Source organism: Rhinopithecus roxellana, chromosome 3 (assembly GCF_007565055.1).
Source record: "Rhinopithecus roxellana isolate Shanxi Qingling chromosome 3, ASM756505v1, whole genome shotgun sequence".
In the NCBI taxonomy this organism is placed as follows: Eukaryota; Metazoa; Chordata; class Mammalia; order Primates; family Cercopithecidae; genus Rhinopithecus; species Rhinopithecus roxellana.
Window position 1 is genome coordinate 151,546,735 of NC_044551.1, and position 22,608 is coordinate 151,569,342.

The 22,608-nt window shown below is 40.1% G+C and overlaps 1 protein-coding gene across 5 annotated transcripts in view; it reads left to right on the forward strand.

Moving 5' to 3' along the window:
• Positions 1 to 22,608, forward strand: part of PCBD2 (pterin-4 alpha-carbinolamine dehydratase 2) — a 59,083-nt gene that overhangs the window by 31,277 nt on the left and 5,198 nt on the right. For 3 of the 5 annotated variants that reach the window (XM_030927634.1, XM_030927632.1, XM_030927636.1), the window contains exons 3-4: positions 17,953 to 18,033; positions 20,161 to 20,273. In XM_030927634.1, coding sequence (XP_030783494.1) covers positions 17,953 to 18,033; positions 20,161 to 20,256 — 177 coding nt within the window. In that variant the 3' untranslated portion in view covers positions 20,257 to 20,273. Of the gene's footprint in view, positions 1 to 17,952; positions 18,034 to 20,160; positions 20,721 to 22,608 lie in introns of those variants that run through there. The other 2 variants (XM_010359919.2, XM_030927633.1) reach the window with 2 other exon arrangements.

Sequence of the window (22,608 nt, forward strand, 5' to 3'; positions counted from 1 at the left end):
CAACAAAAAAAAAAAAAAAAAAAAAAAAAAGGAAAAAGTATAATCTGACATCAGGAATTTGTACCTAAACATGCACACATGGAGACTTTGGAGCTGGACATACGGGACTTGAATTTGCATCCCTGCCTCACTTTTTATGAGGTGCGTGACTCTGGGCAAGTGATTTAACCCCTCAGGGCCTCAGTTCTCTCCTCTGTAAAATAGAAATGACAAACCTGTTCACGGGGCTGCAGCGAGTGCCTGGTCCAGAGCAGTTATTTTATAAATGCACATTATATTTTCCCCTCCTCTTCTTAGTCCCTAGAACTGAACGATGAGAATCAGTGGTCAGAGTAATGGCGGTGAGATACACTCAGATCCATAGTCACCAAGAATCGAGTTATGTTCAGGAGGTGCTACTTGATCAGAAAAGATGTTATTCAGGTGTTGCCATGTAAATGATGCAAATGAAAAAGTAATTTATGATTAATACCAAAATAGAAAGTAATCAGAGATATCCTGTTCCTTGTGTATACTAGATGATAATATTATTATTAGTTTTAAAAAATTGAACATTACTGTGTATGTGAGGGCACTGTGCTGTGTGATTGGTTCATATCATCTCATCTTACCTAGATGGGAAACACAGCCCAGCCAAGTCATATAGCTTGTTCAAGGTCTGGGTTGAGAGCCCAGGTTTTGGATTCCTGGTCTGATGTTCTTTCCATCATATTGCACTGTTTCTGATACAGTAAATGTGTTTTAAAAATGTCTTATTCCTTTGCAAATCAAATACATAAATAAATTATCATTTATTGATTTCCTTATTGATGGACATTTAGATGTTTTTTATTACTGTCAGTTCTGTAACAAGCATCCTGTGTCTCTTTGTGCTTAAGTGTAAGAGTTTCCATACGGCATAAATCTAGAAATGGAATTGCTGGGATAACTTCTGGTACAGGGATTAATAAAAATGAAAAACCAGGATTGTGAGAAGATCTGGGCTTGATGACATTCACATTACAGCCCAGGGACAGGCTCTTTGTCATCAGAAAACCCCTTCCATTCATGAGGCCATAGTAACCCGTGGCGACCGAAGCCCTTGTGACTTCGGAGCAGTGTGATCTGATTTTGAAGTGGTTTGAAAACTGGGGGCGGTATATATAAGGTGCAAAGATCATGGAAACATGAATTAGCAAGTGGGGCCTCAGTCTAGGTTACGAGTGCTTTAGGACAAAAAAGAATCACTTTTAAGGAAAAGTCACCATTGATAGCACTAACTCAGAATGCCACCAGTACTACAGATTTGTAATCTATTACCTTAAACTTTTACAAATGCTCATGGTGTCAGGTTCACACCCAAGTTACTGAATGTCTATTGCCTGAAAAGGATACCTCAAAATTTTATTTTCCCTTTAATTTAGTGAATCAAAAGGCTCCAGGTTGTGACAGAAATGTCACTACTTGCTGTCTCCATTCCTGTACAGAGACCCACAAGAGACTGAAAAATGGTGTTCGTCAAGTTGTCTTAGGTTCTATGCCTTCCAGGAGCGGTAGGAATGCGGTGTGGACTGCAGTGGAACTGGGGTTGGGGAGCAAACGCCTGGTCTGCTAGTACTGTCTCATCCACTTATGTTTTAGTAATGTCATTGCTTTCAGTGGAGGGATCCTATTTTACACTGATCTTTATGGGCAAAGATAATTATATATATTTGCCTGGGTAAGCAAATTGATAAACTTGTAACAAAGTGTATCAGACCATTTCTTTGGCAGGACCTACTAGAACAGTTTGTGAAGAGAGCTGTTTCCAATGGAGCATGAAAAGCTTTGAAAATTCTCAGCAACAGCAGAAAGCAATATTTGAAACCACCCTTAAAAAATTGTTTTCCTCTTCCCCAACCAAGTTTATAAAAATTTGGTCAGACAGGCGTTTTGTTTTGATTTAAAATATTTTCAGTGAATTGTTATCTGCCGAATGCACATGTGTTCCTGCACTTTTTCTTTCACGATTGAAACTTTAAACCCTTCCCTTAAGTTCCCCTAAAAACCTCCCTGTGCCTAGTAAGGTTTTGCATATGTGAGGAGGGCGAAGGTATTTGGACCTTGGAGAAATCTTGCAATTTGAAATCTGCCTATGCAGTTGTACAACAGAAATGAACATGGTCAGTGCCATGTTGTGCTCTTTGTCTTTTTCTTCTACCAAGATTTCTCACCCCTAAGAGACATTGGTTAATATAGGCATTTCAGTTTGGTTAATCAGATCATGAGTGCCTGTGAGCATGGCATGAGGCATGATTGAAGCAGTTATAAAAATCTGGCTCAGAGTAAGCCCTATAATTTGTTTTAAAGAATTACGTCTTCAGTGACATTAAAAAAAAAACAACCCAAAAACAACAACCAAAAGACTGTGGTTTATAACACCACACCTGGTCCAGATTGTACTGGATGAATCCGTATTTGCTTCGCCATAAATGATTTTGAGGGTGGAATTCTTGGATTGTTTTCTGTCTTATAAACCCTTGACATTGTACTGGTACCTGTGTGCTCACAAACCTCCTGACATGGGAAAGACCGGCTCAGCCTCCCACTGAAATGTAGGTTGGCTGCATTTATTCTGCATGTTCCTAGAATGAGGAAATGATATGACAATAAACAGAAATGCCCTTGCTGAAGAGAGAAGGGAAGCTGGTGTTTATCTGGTCAGGTGGTTTAGATTAGCTGTGATGCAGCTCTGTATTATGTTACTTTAAATCATTGTGTCCCAACAGGACATAAATTATGAAGATTGTTACAGTATGTTTCATCCTATGTAAGATCAACAAATTGGAATAATTTTTTATAGGAAAATCACTGTGCTTTTGGCAAGGCTATTGAAGCCTTTAATTTGACTTGAGTATGTCTCAAATATTATTGCTTAATATATAAAGTATGATTTGCATAAGGTATGAAATAATAAACTTTTAAAAACAAAAGGGAAGAATTTCCCTGTAGCAGTTGCATCAAATGACAGCACACTCCTGCTCACTCCTGCTCCAGCAGTGTACTTTTTTTGCCCTGATGGTTTAGAGCCAGTTGCATGACTTTCCTCTGATGGGATTGCAAATGAGTTGAGCAGTCTTTGCAGAGATGGAGCTTTGCTGTGTGCTGCCTGCCCATCAGCCCTACCTGCACAGAGAAGGTGATTGCTCTGTGGTGGAACAGAATGGGAGCCTGCTCTAAAGAGGAGAAATCAAACGGTCTTGTTTATATACACTCATGAAAACAAACCATTTTTCTTTCTTTCAGGGTATTGTGAATTACATATATAAAAAAACCAACCCCTCCAGAAACTTCCTAGATCAACAGCTGAAGATAATTTATATAGAAATGCTGAAAATTTTGACTTAAGAATTTATTATTTTAAATGTTTTCTCTTCATTGCTATTTTCTGAGTTACTAGCATAATTTGTGAATTTTTGACACAGAGACTTAAAATATTTCATTTGTATTCAAGATACAGCTAAGTTTGGCTACACAGAACAGATTTTCTAGATTTTAAAAAAGTGACATAAAATTACTTTATGTATGATTCAAGCAAATTGGAACCGCTTCAGTGTCCCAAAGAAGCACATTTTCTGTGCAAAGCACTCTGTGCACTTTTGTGAGACCTTACACCCAATAATGATATTAAGAAGTAGTAGAGCCTCAGATTTACAGACTAGTAGAGGCAAGAGAGGTTTAGGATTTGCTCAAGGCCATAGAATGAGACATAGCTAGGATTAGCATTTTTCAGGATATGAGGATACTACCCACCATACCTTGTCTTTGATACCAAAAATAGGGTAAGTGCTAAGCTTACTTTACTTTCTATGTGGCTATAAGCCCTGGTATTTTTCTTCAACAAATAATTAAAATTATTATTAAATAAATAAATATAATTAAATAAGATTGTTTAAAACACAAAAGCAAAAAATCCCTACTTTCCATCTATAAGGGTAGGAATGTTTCTCTCCTTAAGTCTACCCAACCTATAAGGGTAGGCTTAAGGAGAGAAAAATAACAGGTTGAGGATAAATCCTGAATGTATTTGTGGTTTCCTTCAGCTCCATTTCTGAAGATTCTCACAGGTTCAAGGACTATTCCAAGTTTGCAACCTGTGTGTGGATTTTGAAACAAATATAGACAACTTATGAGATGGTTTCTTTGCTGGGTTTCTTGCTTGACACAGTTTTCTGAAACATGGCTCTGGCAGGCTTTTTTCTTCCATGGATGCATTGATGCCGTCTATGACTGGAGTTCCTCTATGGAGTTATCAGGATGTCCAGTCAGGCGCTAGTATTTGGATGATGTACTTTTCTTGCAGAAAATATTAGCAAATGTTGCAGAAACTGTGCTTTAAAAACTTTTAAAAGGGGAATGGATTCCTAGTTTAAAAATAAGCAAAAGAAAGGATAAACATTATTTCACTGATGTGCAACTGCTTTAGACCATTAGATATTTTGTGATGTGAAATGGGATAATACTCTATTTTACAAAATGTGTGCTACTTATAAAAAATGTATTTACTGTACCACTAAGCCAAACTTAGGTGTTGCTTTGTTTCCTTAAAATATTTTTTAGGTAGCTGTGGCTGCCCCACAGATGATGGGGGAGTGGGCATTCTTCCTGCCCAGAGCACTTGTTCTCTTCCTCCACCCTTTTGGTTATTATTGTAGGATCTTGACTTTCAGCTTAACACATCCCAATTTGAGCAGAAGCTCTTTTGCCTTCTCTCTCTCTTTAAAAGTAGATCCATAGAGATTATTTTTATTGCGGTAATAGGGCAAGATAGTTTCATGTCATATGTAATCTGGAATTATGTAGTGTTAGTAATAGTTATGTCTCCTGAAAGGAGTCAGTTGATTATAAAGAAGAAAAGTTAGGGAGTAGACTGTCATTTTGCATGCTATTCAAAAAAATAGCATATATATTTTTTTGAGCATATAATATATATATATATATATATATATATATATTTTTTTTTTTTTTTTTTTTTTTTTTTTTTGAGACGGAGTTTTGCTCTTGTTGCCCAGGCTGCAGTGTAATAGCGTGATACTGGCTCACTGCAACCTCCACCTCCTGGGTTCAAGCAATTCTCCTGCCTCAGCCTCCTAAGTAGCTGGGATTACAGGCATGTGCCACCACACCTGGCTGATTTTGTATTTTTAGTAGAGACAGGGTTTACTCCATGTTGGTCAAGCTGGTCTCAAACCCCAGACCTCAGGTAATCTGCCCGCCTTGGCCTCCCAAAGTGCTGGAATTACAGCAACTGTGCCCGGCCCCCAATTTTTTTTTTTTTTGTTTTTTGTTTTTTGGAGATGGAGTCTCACTCTGTCCCCCAGGCTGGAGTGCAGTGGCGCGATCTCGGCTCACTGCAAGCTCCGCCTCCTGGGTTCACGCCATTCTCCTGCCTCAGCCTCTCAAGTAGCTGCGACTACAGGTGCCCGCCACCATGCCCGGCTAATTTTTTGTATTTTTAGTATAGACAGGGTTTCACCGTGTTAGCCAGGATGGTCTTGATCTCCTGACCCCATAATCGACCCGCCTCGGCCTCCCAAAGTGCTGGGATTACAGGCGTGAGCCACTGCGCCCACACCCCCGGCCTCAATTTTTGTTTGTTTGTTTTTGTTTTTGTTTTTTTTTTTGAGACGGAGTCTCACTCTGCCACCCATTCTGGAGTGCAGTGGTGCAATCTCGGCTCTCTGCAAGCTCTGCCTCCTGGGTTCACGCCATTCTCCTGCCTCAGCCTCCCGAGTAGCTGGGGCTACAGGCACCCGCCACCACGCCTGGCTAACTTTTTTGTATTTTTAGTAGAGACGGGGTTTCACCGTGCTAGCCAGGATGGTCTCGATCTCCTCACCTCGTGATCTGCCCGTCTGGACCTCCCAAAGTGCTGGGATTACAGGCGTGAGCCACCGCACCCGGCCACTCAATTTTTAAAAATGTATTTGGCCAGGTACTTTGTTTATCTTAGTGGTTTGGAAGCACAAAGTTGAAGCCTATGGTCATTTTTCTTTATATGAAGTAGAATTTTTTATAATTTTGTAATGATGACAGAACCAAGGAACTTAAATTCAATTTTTAAAAGGATTGCTAAAACAAAACTAACTAAACTTTGGCAGTCTTTGCAATACCTCTCACCTCATAAGACTATGAAAGCCAACAAATAAGGATTATCTGCAGATTAGGGAAGAAAACCTCCAACAGGACTTTTCTGAGGCAGCTGGTTGGCAATAACGAACAGCCCCCGTGAATTGCAAAGCATCACAAATTCTTTTGACACTAGGGAACTCTGGTAAGGGGCATCTCTTGGGGTGGTTTTAAAACCAGGGCTTCGGTTTGCTTTAGGAGGAAAGAATGGGTAGAAAACTGGTGAAATTTGCTAATTCTGAGACAGCAAAACTGAAAGATGGTGAGAAATTTAAGAAAGAGCTAATCAGACTGGGCAGTTGGTCTGCCCAATAGTAGCTGATGAAGATATGGGGAAATGAATTTAAACTTAGGTGCAGAGGGATTTGGAATCAAGTAGTATCTCTTCAGGGAAAAGATACTCATAGCGAGTGATCACCTTGACCAGAATGTCTTTTTGGTATACATCAGCTCTGTGAACTCTATCTAGTTAGAGAACTTCCACTAAAGATGGAACAGAAATGAAGAACCCTTTGGTAAAATCACGTGTAGAGGTTTTTTTGTGGGTGTAAACCCTACCACCTGGAGAAGAGTGGATTTATATTAGTATACTGCTATCTTAAGAGGAGTTTTCCTAACCTGGGAATTCAGTATAAATTTACTGATGTATTGGTAAGTCCTAATTCTGCAAAAGAAAGTTGTTTTGCACCTTGCTTTTTCATTTAACAGTGAATGTTGAAGATGGTACCATGTCATTAGCTAAAGAGTTGCCATATTTTTCCAATTGGCTGTGTAGGCAATTATGGCAATTGCCAAGAGTAGTGACTTGAAACTTTTTTTTTTTTTTTTTTTTTGAGACGGAGTCTTGCTCTGTCGGCTCAGGCTGGAGTGCAGTGGCTGGATCTCAGCTCACTGCAAGCTCCGCGTCCCGGGTTTACGCTATTCTCCTGCCTCAGCCTCCTGAGTAGCTGGGATTACAGGCGCCCGCCACCTCGCCTGGCTAGTTTTTTTTTTTGTATTTTTTAGTAGAGACGGGGTTTCACCGGGTTAGCCAGGATGGTCTCGATCTCCTGACCTCGTGATCCGCCTGTCTCGGCCTCCCAAAGTGCTGGGATTACAGGCTTGAGCCACCGCGCCCGGCCGAAACTTTTTTTTTTTTTAAAGGCTCCAAGGTGCTACAGTATGAAAACAGCTTTTGAAAGCAATGTTTAGAAGTGAGCATGCTATCTCACAGGTGGTGACCTGTTCAGTGACATTTAAAAAATGTACTTATTACCATGAGCTAAGGGGGACTCATTTCTTCTAGGGCCTGGAAGAGCAGGCAGGTTTTTCAGTAGCTTGTGGACATTGTCTTCAGTGCGTGGAGAAGCCAGTTTTAATTTCATAGTTGGATATTCTTGGCCCTAGTTATTGGAAATGTTGAGCTCTGTGGCGGATCAAGTAGATGGCAGGTAGACTAGTGGCTTAGGATTGGTGGGAGTTGTGTCTGCCCCCAGACACACAAGGGACTGCACAGGGAATGGTCCTCAAGCAGGCCTTTAGCCCCACATCCTCAGGGAGACATGAGTCACCTGCTTGGCTGAGATACTCGCTGACAGATTGCCAGTTCCGCAAGGAAATCTTCCCATGCTGACACCCACTCAGAGAAACAGTGCTAAAGATGTTTCTGGTTTTCTGAGCCTTGTAAAGGTGAATTTCTTTGGCCTTCAAATTGGTCTTCTGCTAGGTTTGGAAAGGAATTCTTCCTTTCCAGGCCACAGACACTATAATATCAAAGTGTTGTTGATGATGATAATAATCACTAGCATTAACTGAGTGCTTAATAGAGTGCCAGGCATACTGTAAAGTATATTACATGAATTAGCTCCTTTTACATATGAGGAAACTGAAACTCATTTAAAAAGTTAAGTAACTTTTCTGAGGTCATATAGCTAGTGAATAGCAGAGCTAGGAATTGAACCCAGTTGATCAATGTGCTCAAAATATGTCTGACAGTCCAGAGGAAAAAAGCATAGATCAAATACATCTTTGGTTGGATTTGTTCCTCACAATTTAGTTGAGAATATTCTTGTGTTCCCTACAAATTAAAATCTGACGTTTCCTTTACGGTGACTAGAACAGTTAACAGTGTTTTCCATGTGAAAGTCTTGGTGAGATGTGTAATCATGTTCTGTGGCAAAGAACGCCTTTACTTGGTGCAGTAGAAAGTGTTTATGTGGTTGATAAGTCACCAACACCAGGGGAAGGTCCTGTCCTGTGACATGTGCGTGCTTGGCAATGATCTTGCCTTGCATTTTGCTTAATAATTTTCATTATTTTTAATTAAAGTTGAAGAAGTGCAGACTCTAGCTGAAATTAAGGTAGGTTGTGTTGCCGGAATCTGGTAATTACTTTAATTGATCACAAGATAGTTTCCTTGATCACCAATTAGAGTAAATTGCTGATCATGTTTCAAGACGTGAAGAAATGCCCAAACTGATTTATGTAATAGTGTTTTCATTTCTAATCAGACATAAATATCATTTCCTTCCATAGCAATTGTGTTTTATAAAAGAAGGGTTATAGGCCTACAAACATAATGGTGATTCATAAACAATAGAGGTCTAATTCATTGAATTAGTAAAGGAAGTATTTAGAGGCTTAATGGAGATTGTACTGGGGAAATTACTTTGGAGTAGCTGGTGCTCATTTTCTTGGTGGGAGATATGTTCTTTTTTAGTGCATAATTGAAATAGTCTAATCAAAATATAAAAGGCAGCTGATTTAAGAATGTATATCAAAGAGAATTGCTCTGTGTAATGAAAGATTTGTATTGTAAATATGTGCTAGAAGTCTTAGAACTTTAATAAATCATACATGTTATTTGACTGAAGCTATATTTTAAATTCAAGGTGCTGTTAAACGTTTCACAGATTGATGTAGGATTTTTGTCTTGGTTACGTGCATCTGATAGTCTTTCATAGTTTCATGGAATAAAATGAAACGAAAGGAAGTTTAAGAAAAATTAAAGTTCCCAAAGAATACTTGATTTGGGGTTCATGGAAAAATCTTTAATTGCTGGTGCTTTGGAGATTTCCAAATGACAAACTTCATTGGCCCAATTTACTGTGATTGTATTGCTTACATTCCTTAAAATGGTAGAGTAACTTAAAGAGTCATACTTCATCATACATTCATTGACTTGTTCATAAAATGTTTGTAATTTGCAGTAGAGGAAAGACTGAAACTATTATCAGCCATTATATGTTATTTGTTGGCCATATGTTTGTTTGAAATGGCCGTGGCTCAACAGAACATGGCTCATAGACAAACTATGCTGTAAATTGGCACTAAAAACCCACCTAAACAGGTAGGCATATGTTAAGAAGTTAACGTGAGCCAAAATATTTTAATATGAACCAGATTATGTACATTAAAGGATCCCAGCTCCTTTTACAGTGGGAACTTCATTTGCATGGTTTGTTCATTTTTTCCCAAACTAATTTTTAAAAAATAGATTAGGTATACACATGGTGCAAATTCAAAAGGTACCAAAGAATATAGGAAGTCTTCCTGTTTGTGATTCTCAACCATCCAGTTCCCAGTCTACACTCTCCTCGTCATCATTCCCCATTGCTCCCATCATTCTTGTATATCCTTCCAGAGATATTAATGCATACACAAGCATATAATTTCTTTCCTTTTTATATGCTTCATGAACTATTGTTATGCATATTTTTTCATTTAGTAATGTATCTTAGAGGTACCTCCATATCAGAGGATAAATGGTTTCCTTGTTCTGCTTAATGACTACATAGTATTCCAGTGTGTAAATGTACCATAATCTTTCTAATCAATTCCCTTTTGATGGAGATTTTGCTGTTTCAAGTCTATTATTATTACAGGCAGTGCTGCAATGACCTTTCTTGTAATTTGTGAGTGGGTCTGCAGGACAAATTCCTAGAAGTAGAATTGTTTGGTCTAAAGGCATGGACATTTTCAGTTTTGACAGATACTGTCAGATTGCCTTCCATGATGATTATATCAACTTATATTCACCAGCAGTATATGAGAATACCTTTTCTTCTATATCTTCACCAACAGAATATTAGCAAATATTTTGATCTTTGTCAAGCTACTAGGTTTAACTTAGTTTTTAATTTGTACTTATCATGATTGAGATTTAGCAGTTTTTATGTTTTAGAACCATTTGAATTTCTTTTCTGTTATCTGTCTATTATGTCCTCTGCTCATTTAAAAAATACTGGGCAGTTGGTCTCCTTATTAATATGTAGGAGCTTTTTATATGCTAAGGAAGTATATACTGCAAATATAATTTGTTGTTTATCTTTTGATTTTGTTTGTTGGATTTTATTACCATACAGAAAAAAAATTTTTTTTGCCTGTCTTCTTCCTGGAGTACAGAAAAAAAAAAATTTATTTATTTATTTATTTATTTTGAGACGGAGTCTCGCTCTGCTGCCCAGGCTGGAGTGCAGTGGCCGGATTTCAGCTCACTGCAAGTTCTGCCTCCCAGGTTTACGCCATTCTCCTGCCTCAGCCTCCCGAGTAGCTGGGACTACAAGCGCCCGCCACCTCACCCGGCTGATTTTTTGTATTTTTTTAGTAGAGATGGGGTTTCACCGTGTTCGCCAGGATGGTCTCGATCTCCTGACCTCGTGATCCGCCCGTCTCTGCCTCCCAAAGTGCTGGGATTACAGGCTTGAGCCACCGTGCCCGGCCAAAAAAAAAAAAAAAAAAATTTAATGTAGTAAGATTTATCTATTTCTTAGTAGTAGTTTAAAGTTTTCTGGAAATAGAATTCATAAATTTCTTGTTAAGTTAATCCTAGATTGTTTTTCGGTGCCATTTTAAATGGTATCTTTTCTTCGGTATATTTTCTAATTGGTTTTTGTTTGTATGAGAAGGTTGTTGACTTTTTTTTTTTGGGGTCTCATTCTTGACTTTAATGGGAATTCTGGTGTTTCCCTATAGAGAATGATGCTAACAAAACTGATGCTGCCTTTGGACTGAGAATGTATTCTATCATGTTAAGGAAGGGTGCATCTATTCCTGTCTATCAGCATTCCAGAGAATGTTGTCAGTACTATTTCTACTTTTTGGAATTGATTGAGATTTTCTTTGTGGACTAATATATGTTTAATTTCTGTGAATGTTTGATGAGCGCTTTAAAAGTGTTATTCTCAGTTTTTAGAGTTTAAAGTGTAGCAATTATCTCTACCTTTAAAATTATGTTTGTTTGTTTAATCTGTCCTGGGTTAAGAGATGTAAGTTAGGCTAAGTGCAGTGGCGCATGCCTGTAATCCTGCCACTTAGAGGTTTAGAGGCTGAGGTGGGAAGATTACTTGAGGCCAGGAGTTCAAGACCAGGCTGGGCAGCATAACAAGACCCCATTTCTACAAAAATTTTAAAAAATTAGCCAGGCATAATGGCACTTGCCTGTAGTTCTAGCTACTTGGGAGGCTGAGATAGGATGTATCCCTTGAGCCCAGGAGTTGAAGGTTGCAGTAAGCTATATTCGTGCCACTCATTCCAACCTAGGAGACAGAGAGAACCTGTCTCTTTAAAAAAAAAAAAAAAAAGTGAATTAAAGTCTCCAACTATAAATGTTTCTTTCTATTTATTCCTATATTTCCTACATGGGCTTATTAAATGCATGTTATTCTTTGTAGTGTAGATATTTATAATTATTTAATCTTCATTGGTGGATGCAGATTTATAAATGCAAATTACCCACTTCAGGACTTTTGCCCTAAATCAGCCTGTTCAATATAATTTATTAACAAGTTTTTTTTTTTTTTTGCATTTGCTATGTGCTTTTATTTTTAATGATTGAATTTTGCTTTGTGATCCTGTGTGAAAGTTTTCTGTTTATTTTGATTGGTTGGATTTACATTCTTTACATTTATTGATTGGACAGATGGGTTTAGTCTTATAAAACATGGCAGAACCAAAATACTTTTTTCTTCCTTATTTTAAATTATGATATGGACTGTGTTTTCTTTGTTTCATTTTAATTGTGTTTTTCTTTACTTCTTTACTTAACTGGAAATGTTTATATTTTTATTTTGATTCTTGTGGATACTATCATTTGATAATACCTTATGGATAACATAGTATATTGTATACATATATAATACCTATATATAGTATTATATACATATATATGTACTATTATACCTATATATAGTGTCTACAAGGTCCTATAAAATTATGGGTATATACCTAAAATTATATACCTATAATTTTACATAGAAAATATAGTCTTCTGTTTCTGGCTGGGCATTGTGTCTCACACCTGTAATCGCAGCACTTTGGGAGGCCGAGGTGGGTGGATCACTTGAGGTCAGGAGTTCAAGACCAGCTGGGCCAACATGGCGAAATCCTGTCTCTACTAAAAATACAAAAACAAAAATTAGCCAAGTGTGGTGGCATGTGCCTATAATCCTAGCTACTCGGGAGGCTGAGGCAGGAGAATTGCTTGAACCTGGGAGGCAGAGGTTGCAGTGAGCTGAGATTGTGCCTCTGCACTCCAGCCTGGGCGACGGAGTGAGACTCCATCTTAATAACAACAACAAAAAAAGAAAATATAGTCTTCTGTTTCTTTAGATAGCATTTGTGGTCCCCCCCACAAAGCAATATTGAAATAATATTTTCTCCTACTTTTCATTCACTATTTAATTTTAGTTTATATTTTTCAGTCCTAGTGCTTATGTTTAATGAATTAATCAGATACAGAGTCTTGCTGTGTCATCCAGGTTGGTGTGCAGTGGAGTATGATCATAGCTCACTGTAGCCTCAGATTCCTGGACTTGACAGATCCCCCCACCTAAGCCTCTCGAGTAGGTAGGACTACAAGTGCATGCCACCATGCCCAGCTAATTTTTTAAAAGCTTTTTGTAGAGATAGGGTCTCACTATGTTTCCCAAGCTGGTCTTGAGCTTCTAGCCTCAAGCAATTCTTCCACCTTGGATTCCCAAAGCGCTGGGATAACAGGCATGAACCACTGTGCCCAGCCTTAGTACTTAAGTTTTACACATTTAAATATACTTATGTCTCTAACTTGATCTTTCATCTTTCAAAGATTTTGTTTACTTTTACGTACTTTCCTCATCTTGTCCTTTCTCTTTTAAACTCCTTTAATAGTTCATAACATATGCATTCCATTCTGTAACTGTAATTCCCACAGTTGTTTTAAATGTATTCCTAAAAAGTAAATGTATTGCTTACTGCTAATACCTTTGGTATAGTTTCTTCATTCATCTCATAGTTACTTATAGTTCATCCTTTAATAGTTTCCTCAAGAAGGATGAGTGAGAATTATTCCCTGAGTTATTACATTTCTAAAATGTCTGTCTTTTGTATTTATTGAACAACAGCTTAGCTGGGTATAAAATTCCTGGTTTTCAACTTTCATTTCCTAAAGTTTTTGTAGGTCTTGCTCCTCTGACTTACAATGTTGAATGTTGGTATGAGAATGTTTGAGGTCAGCAGATTCTTTTTTTTTTTTTTTTTTTTTTTTGAGACAGGGTTTTGCTTTGTCGCCCAGGCTGGAGTGCAGTGGTGTGATCCTGGCTCACTGCAACCTCCGCCTCCTGGGTTCAAGCAATTCTCCTGCCTCAGCCTCCCCAGTAGCTGGGAGTACAGGTGCACACTGCCACATCCAGCTAATTTTTGTATTTTTAGTAGAGATGGAGTTTTGCCTTGTTGGCCAGGCTGGTCTCAAACTCCTGACCTCAAGTGATCTGCCTGCCTTGGCTTCCCAAAGTATTGAGATTACAGGCATGAGCCGTTGCACCCCGCCAGATTCTTTTCATCCTTATAGATGAATTGATCTTTTTGATTAGATGCCAAAAGGATTTTTTAATTTTCCGAGTTTAACTTTGCTACAGTATGTATGTATGATTGAATTCTTACAATTTATAGATTTAAACCCTTTATTTTTGGAAAACTTATTTTTTAAAAAATTCTTATCCCCAAGTATTCTGAGTCATGTAGTTTTCTTAAATTACACTCTAATTTTGGAGGGTTTCATATTTTTGTTCAGTTAAGTAGCAACATGGTCTTCTTTTTTTTTTTTTTTTTGAGATGGAGTCTTGCTTTGTCACCAGGCTGGAGTGCAGTGGCATGATCTTGGCTCACTGCAACCTCTGCCTCCTGGGTTCAAGCGATTCTCCTGCCTCAGCCTCCCAAGTAGCTGGGAATATGGGCACACGCCACCATGCCCAGCCAATTTTTGTATTTTTAGTAGGCATGGGGTTTCACCGTGTTGGCCAGGATGGTCTTGATCTCTTGACCTCAGGTGATCTGCCCGCCTTGGCCTCCCAAAGTGCTGGGACAACAGGTGTGAGCCACCGCGCCCGGCCAACAACAATCTTTAGGTTAGATCTCCTTTGTTTGTCCTATACATTTATTCTGTACTAGTTCTTCTAAACTCTTGTTGACTTCTATTTCATTTTGCCCATTTTCTGGATCCTGTCCTCTTGGCTCTCTTACGGGGTTGTTAGTGATGTCTGTTCTGCTTCTGGCTGTTTCTAGCTTTTCTGACTTTTAGTTGGCTCAAAGCCTTTAGATTCCAGCTGGAATCCCATAAGCAAGTAGCTAAGACTGTAAAAAGAAATCTTTGAAAGAAGCAGATGCTTTTCACCATCTGCTAAGTCAGCTTTTTGGCATTGTATCTTCTTCATTGTATTCCAGATAATCAAACTTTCAGTTTGAGTTTTGCCTTTTTTCTCTCCTGTTCAGTCATCTAAATTCCTTGAAGTAGTTCTTTGAGTGTATATTTTGATAGATGTTTTTAATTTGTAGATTTAAAAATAAATATTTTGGGAATTGGTTGGTTCTGTTACATGGAAGAAGGATTATGGAATTGTCTTTTTGCTTCCAGAGCAGACTGAGTATTCTTTTCCCCAAGGAAGAATTAGGAATAAATCCTGTGTAAATGGTTTATCAGGCTTTGTAGTATTTTATTAAATGCAAATATTATGTGACGGTTGAAGGGAAATATGCAAAGCTGAGGAAAATACAAATTTGAGGGTGTTTTGATGTGTCTTAACATTTTTTTAATTGTATGTAGATATGGTAGATGCTTTTTCTTTGATCAGTATGCCTCTTCGACTGTGGGTGTGTTTCCTTTCAAGCCTTATATCTGTGATGGAATAGATTTTGCTACTGTACTGATGGTATGCCAGCGGTCAAAGATTTGAGGACCACTTCTGACTGTGTTCCAATCATCCACTTGATCCACTTGGCTAATGGGAAATGGCAAGGAATTGTAGGCATCACTTTAGACATTTTAGAATGACATGGTTCAAAGAAATTGTGACCACAGGGTGTAAGAACTTGGGTAGTGACTGTGCACACATAATTTCTTGCCATTAAGCTGCTTTCCCCAGTCAGTGTGCATCAGGATGTTACCCCACAGTGTATTATCTATTTGTTTGCTATACATGTGTGAGTCTCTATTCATGACAACTGGAATAAGGAAAGAGCCATTCTGCTGGGAGACAGCAACTAGAATCTTAGATTCTCAATCCCATGGAGAGCTTTTCACTGCTCATTGTGTTTTGTGAGGTTTACCTTGTGTAGTTTGGTCAGAAGCAGTAGTGACAGCAGTATGTGCCATTATCGAGCTCTTATTCTGTACCAAGTGCTGTGCTAAGTACCTTTATATACCTTATCTCATTGTTTATTAGAATGTAATCACATGACTTTTAAAATTATTATCTCCATTTTACTGATAAGAAAACTGAGAGGGCCAGGCGTAGTGGCTCATGCCTATATTCCCAGCACTTTGGGAGGCTGAGGCGGGTGGATCACAATGTCAGGAGTTCAAGACCAGCCTGGCCAAGATAGTGAAACCCTGTCTCTAGTAAAACTACAAAAACTAGCTGGGCGTGGTGGCAGGTGCCTGTAACCCCAGCTACTTGGGATGCTGAGGCAAGAGAATCGCTTGAACCCGGGAGGCAAAGCCTGCTGTGAGCCGAGATCGTCCCACTGCACTCCAGCCTGGGCAGCAGAATGAGACTCTGTCTCAAAAAGAAAAAAGAAAACTGAGACTTATAGTTAAATTGCATGATAATTAAGTGGTAGAATCAGGATTTGAATCCAGGACTCCTTGGCTCAAAAGGCCATGCCCTTAACAATTGCATTGCTGTATATCAGTGATATTGATTAGCGTTGTACATCTTCTAATGCTAAACAAGAATAAGGCATTATAGGCAGAGTAGAAATTCTCCTTACGTGTAGTTTAATGTGGGTTAACTCTGTGTTTGAATAATTAGAACAGACTTTCTTGGCTGGGCATAGTGGCGTGCACCTGTAGTCCCAGCTACTTGGGAGGCTGAGGCAGGAGTATCCCTTGAGTGATCCCTTGAGCTCAGGAGGTTGAGGCTGCAGTGAGCTATGATTGCACCTGTGAACAGTCCCTGCATTCCACCAGCTTGGGCAACATAGTGAGACCCTGTCTCTATAAAAACAAAAACCAGGCTTTTGTTCCTTCCCTTCACATAATCTAGAGAATCAGATTATGAGATGAGAAGGGCTGGGAAAGTGAATATTGTTTTTCCACAGATAATTCCATACGTGGTTAAATGGATTTTGGTTGAACTTTCTCCCTTTTCCTATAGGGAAAACTTTCAGGCCTTAAATATCAACATGGAAATCTTTATCCCAAATAAAATTGGCTCCGAGAGAGGTACCATAGTCAATGATACAGAATTGTTTAAAATGGCATCTTCTGTATTTCTCACTGTTAACTAGGAAATGCACACTTCGGTCATTTGGTGATCCCAAAATTAGTTGATTTAGTTAGCTCAGCTAACATCATATTGGTTTTTCTGGATAGGGTTAATGAAGTTAAATATTTATTTACGTGGGTGTAATGGGTACTGCCCTGTTAATTCCACTGTAACTTTGTAATTCATGTGCCATTACCCTAAGAGTCTTACCAAGTATTTCTGCATTCTGGAACAACAGGGACAGACTCTCCTATTGTTTGCAGTTACCTTCATAAAAATTGAAAACAAACAAAAAAATGAGTTTTTTCCCTCTTCTCAAGATAAGTCTGCCTTCTGCTTAACAAAATTGTTTCCACTCCCGCTGTGGTATGAAGACAGAGCCCCGTCAGTCCACACTTAATCATGTTACTGGTTTGCAGCCCTCTTCTCATTTCCTGGCTTGCCTTCTGCCCTGCGGTGGGTGCACTGTCACCTTGAAATGACAGTGTGAGGCAGTAGCAGGAAGAACCCAAGCAGGCAAGCTGGGCTTTTGTTTCACTCTAGGTGCCAATAGTCTTTGATTTGTTCTTGTCCTGCATGGGAGGTGAGATGAAGAAGTTGTTCATTTCTGCTGGTGCTTTTGCTTAAGACACCCTCAGGAGACCTTTTTCTGTAGTCTTGTGGGTTGTGTTAGGTAGCAACCCAATCACTAAAAACAAAAGGAGCAGAGCTGCAAGAAAACTGGCTCCTAATATTTGGAGCCAGGTAGTGAGACCTGGAGCACTGGGTTGAAGGGAAATTATTCCCATGCTATTTTGTAGAGTCTCGTCCTGAGGATAATTAAATAGTCCAGACGGGTCACTGGGTGAGACCAATTTCCTGGTTTGTTTACTTGAGCCTGATAGTTTTTCACCATCCAGCAGTAGGTCACAGACCTGCTGCACTGTGACCCCAGAGGCCTGCAGAGAGCAGTCCTTTCATATTTGATTTCCACAGGCTTCCCTAAGGATCCTTGCATGTCTTTATTTGGTTGGATTGCTCTGTTGTGTCTCTCAGGCTCAGGGTAGAGGACAATGTCAGTAATTACTCTTGACTTCATCTTATGCAGGCATTTGGCTTTATGTCCCGAGTTGCCCTACAAGCAGAGAAGATGAATCATCACCCAGAATGGTTCAATGTATACAACAAGGTAACTAAACTGCCTTATTTGGGAATCACCTTAATTACGGAGTTGAAGAAACTTTTTCTTCCTTGTCATCTTGTGCAGCTAAATGTCATCGAGCTTAAGAAAGTCTTATCCTTTCTCTCAGAATCCCTGTGTATTATTGCAAATTAGTAACACATTTTCAGATCTGCTCCTAAGAACAGTGAATAAGCTCTTTATTTTCATGTTTGTCTTTCTGCTGAAGCTAATATGAGAAAGTTGGGCCAAATGAGGCTCCTGAATTAAACTGGAGTATCAGCCATGCAGATACGTTTCAAAACTTAAGGTAAATTATTGAAAGAAATGGTAGCAAATCAGATAAATATAGTCTTGTTTATCTCGTTGAAATAAATTTGCTCAAGAACTGTGCTTTGAGAACTGTTAAATTTTGTATCCTGTGTAGGAACTGACCTTATTTAAGACAAAGGACAGACTAAAAAGTTTTGAGGGGGCACAGTGAGAAGAGCCTTGTTCCTCCAAAAGTATCCTTGCCTTTACGGTCATGCCATTTGGAATGTCTTATCTAGATTTCTGTGACGTCTTCTCTATGAAAATCTTTGAAGAAAGAGAATTTCACAATACTCACGTGACTTATTAGAATAATCCAGAGCACCTTCGCACCAGGCGAAACTTTTCTTTGCTAGTTGCTTCTCTTAGCTCGTAATTTTGCCCTTTACTCCCACTTCCCTAATTTGGAAATGTGCTTTTTTTTTTTCCTTTTTGTTTTTTTGAGGTGGAGTCTGGCTCTGTTGCCCAGGCTGGAGTGCAGTGGTACCATCATAGCTCACTGCAGTCTCCACCTCCCAGGTTCAAGTGATTCTCCTGCCTCAGCCTCCCGAGTAGCTGGTATCACAGGCGTGCACCACCATGCCCGGGTAATTTTTATATTTTTAGTAGATACGAGGTTTCACCATGTTGGCCAGGCTGATCTCAAACTCCTGAACTCAGGTGATCTGCCTGCCTCGGCCTCCCAAAGTGCTGGGATTACAGGTGTGAGCCACTGTGCCCAGCCAAAATGTGCTTTTTATTTATTTATTTATTTATTTTAATTTAATTTTTTTTTTTTTTTTTTTGAGGCGGAGTCTGGCTCTGTCGCCTGGACTGGAGTGCAGTGGCCGGATCTCAGCTCACTGCAAGCTCTGCCTCCTGGGTTTACACCATTCTCCTGCCTCAGCCTCCCTAGTAGCTGGGACTATAGGCGCCCGCCACCTCGCCCGGCTAGTTTTTGTATTTTTAGTAGAGACGGGGTTTCACCGTGTTAGCCAGGACGGTCTCGATCTCCTGACCTCGTGATCCGCCCGTCTCGGCCTCCCAAAGTGCTGGGATTACAGGCTTGAGCCACCGCGCCCGGCCAAAATGTGCTTTTTATTTATTTATTTATTTATTTTAATTTAATTTTTTTTTTTTTTTTTGAGACGGAGTCTTGCTCTGTGGCCCAGGCTGGAGTGCAGTGGTGCGATCTCGGCTCACTGCAAGCTCCGCCTCCCGGGTTCACGCCATTCTCCTGCCTCAGCCTCCCGAGTACCTGGGACTACAGGCACCCGCCACCTTGCCCGGCTAGTTTTTTTGTATTTTTTAGTAGAGACGGGGTTTCACCGTGTTAGCCAGGATGGTCTCGATCTGCTGACCTCGTGATCCGCCCGTCTCGGCCTCCCAAAGTGCTGGGATTACAGGCTTGAGCCACCGCGCCCGGCCTCAAAATGTGCTTTTTAAACGTTGCTGCTAAGATATTACATTTGATAGCTTGGTTTTTCTCAGTGGCCTGAAAATAGTTGGTGTAATTAAAGTAATGAGAGTTCAAGTGGAACCTCAGTCTCTCTTTTTAGTTAAAGAAATAAGATTTGAGATTCTGGCAGCTGCATTGCTTCTTCATGGGAGAGAACTTTTTATTTCAAGGTTGCTGTTGAGCCAAGCCTGATGTAAACTGTGCCCCTGGAGTTCACTGGGTTTTGGAAATGTTTTGCTTATTCATAATGTAGTAGTTTTTAGATCATTTAATCCCCCTAATTCTCAAATATGAATGTTGAATAATAGACTGATTTCTGAACTGCCAAAGGAAAATAACCATGATTTGCTGCTCAGAGTTTTAAAAACTGCTTTTCTTTTTCTTAGGTCCAGATAACTCTCACCTCACATGACTGTGGTGAACTGACCAAAAAAGATGTGAAGCTGGCCAAGTTTATTGAGAAAGCAGCTGCTTCTGTGTGATTTCTTCCAAAATACATGTAAAATCTTGTATACATCTTAGCTGCAATGTATGTTGAAGGAAATTTATGTGAACAGAGTTGTTCTTTTTTTTTTTTTTTTTTTTTAGACAGAGTCTTGCTCTGTTGCCCAGGCTGGAGTGCAGTGGCCTGATATGAGCTCACTGTAACCTCCACCTCCCGGTTTCAGGCTATTCTCCTGCCTCAGCCTCTTTAGTAACTGGGATTACAGGCATGCACCACCACGCCTGGCTAATTTTTGTATTTTTAGTATAGACGGGGTTTCATCATGTTGGTCAGGCTGGTCTCGAACTCCTGACCTCGTGATCCACCCACCTTGGCCTCCCAAAGTGCTGGGATTACAGGCGTGAGCCACCGCGCCTGGCTGTTGAGTTGTTCTTAAGGCATCATATCTAGAAGCAAAAAAAAAAAAAAAAAGAAAAAGAAAAATAATTTATGTTGTGTAAATTTAGTTTACCTTTATATATTACATTTGGTAAAATCAGTGCTTTTTTTTTTTTTTTTTTTTTTTTTTTTTGAGACAGAATCTCGCTCTGTCGCCCAGGCTGGAGTGCAGTGGCTGGATCTCAGCTCACTGCAAGCTCCGCCCTCCGGGTTTATGCCATTCTCCTGCCTCAGCCTCCCGAGTAGCTGGGACTACAGGCGCCCGCCACCACGCCCAGCTAGTTTTTTGTATTTTTTTAGTAGAGACGGGGTTTCACCGTATTAGCCAGGATGGTCTTGATCTCCTGACCTCGTGATCTGCCTGTCTCGGCCTCCCAAAGTGCTGGGATTACAGGCTTGAGCCACCGCGCCCGGCCAATCAGTGCTTAAATATGCAATGATTTAAACTTGAACTTGAGGTAGTTTTCATGCTATCTAATCATATACCTAAGATAAACCAACCTAGTTACTTATATTGATAATATTCAGAAGGAGAAGTGGCTTTTTTTTTTGAGACGGAGTCTCGCTCTGTCACCAGGCTGGAGTGCAGTGGTGTGATTTTGGCTCACTGCAACCTCCGCCTCCCGGGTTCAAGCGATTCTCCTGCCACAGCCTCCCGAGTAGCTGGGACTATAGGCACGTGCCACCACGCCTAGCTAATTTTTGTATTTTTAGTAGAGACGGGGTTTCACCATGTTGGCCGGGATGGTCTCGATTTACTGACCTCGTGATCTGCCTGCCTTGGTCTCCCAAAGTGCTGGGATTACAGGCATGAGCCACTGCGCCTGGCCAGAAGTGGCATTCTTAAATTTAAGAAATTGGGGTGGGGAGTATTCACACATTTTACAACCCAGAAATTCAAGCAATTTTGGTGACTACAAATGCACTGTGTTGGAGAATATTTGTAAGGTGGAAAAAGAATTATGAACTCGACAGATAGTGAGTTTTAACTTTAAATAACAATTCTTCTTTTATTTTGTTTTGTTTGAGACGGGGTCTCCCTCTGCCTCCCAGGCTGGGGTGCAGTGGCAGGATCACGATTCACTGCAGCCCTAATCTCCTGGGCTCATGCAGTTCTCCCTCCTCAGCCTCCTGAGTAGCTGGGACTATAGGCAAGTGCCACCACGCCAGACTAATTTTAAAATTTTTTGTAGAGATAGGGTCTCCTGTGTTGCCCAGGCTGGCCTTGAACTCCTGGGCTCAAGCAAGCCTCCCACCTCTGCCTCCCAAAGTCCAGGGATTACAGGTGTGAGCCACTGCACCCCAACAGTATAACAGTTTTTTTTTTTTTTTTTTTTTTTTTGACACAGGGTCTCATTCTCTTGCCCAGGCAGGAGTGCAGTGGTGTGGCCATGGCTCACTGTAGTCTTGACCTCTTAGGCTCAAGTGATCCTCTCACCTCAGCCTTCTGAGTAGCTGTAGCTACAGGCATGCACCACCACACCTGGCTTATTTTTAAAACTTTTTTATGGAGACAGGGTCTTACTATGTTGCCATGGCTGGTCTAGAACTTCTGGGCTCGAGTGATCCTCCTGCCTTGGCCTCCCAAAATGTTGGGATTACAGGTGTGAACCACTGTGTCATAACAATTATTTAAAATTTAAAATTTATTTTTAATAATTATACAAGATGGAGTCTCACTATGTTCAAGACCAGGCTAGTCTTGAACGCCTGGGCTCAAATGATCTTCTTGCCTTGACCTCCCAAAGTGCTGGGATTATAGGTGTGAGCCACTGTGCTCGGCCTATAACAATTCTTTTTTTTTTTTTTTTTCGAGACGGAGTCTTGCTCTGTCACCCAGGCTGGAGTGCAGTGGCCGGATCTCAGCTCACTGCAAGCTCCGCCTCCTGGGTTTACACCATTCTCCCGCCTCAGCCTCCCGAGTAGCTGGGACTACAGGCGACTGCCACCT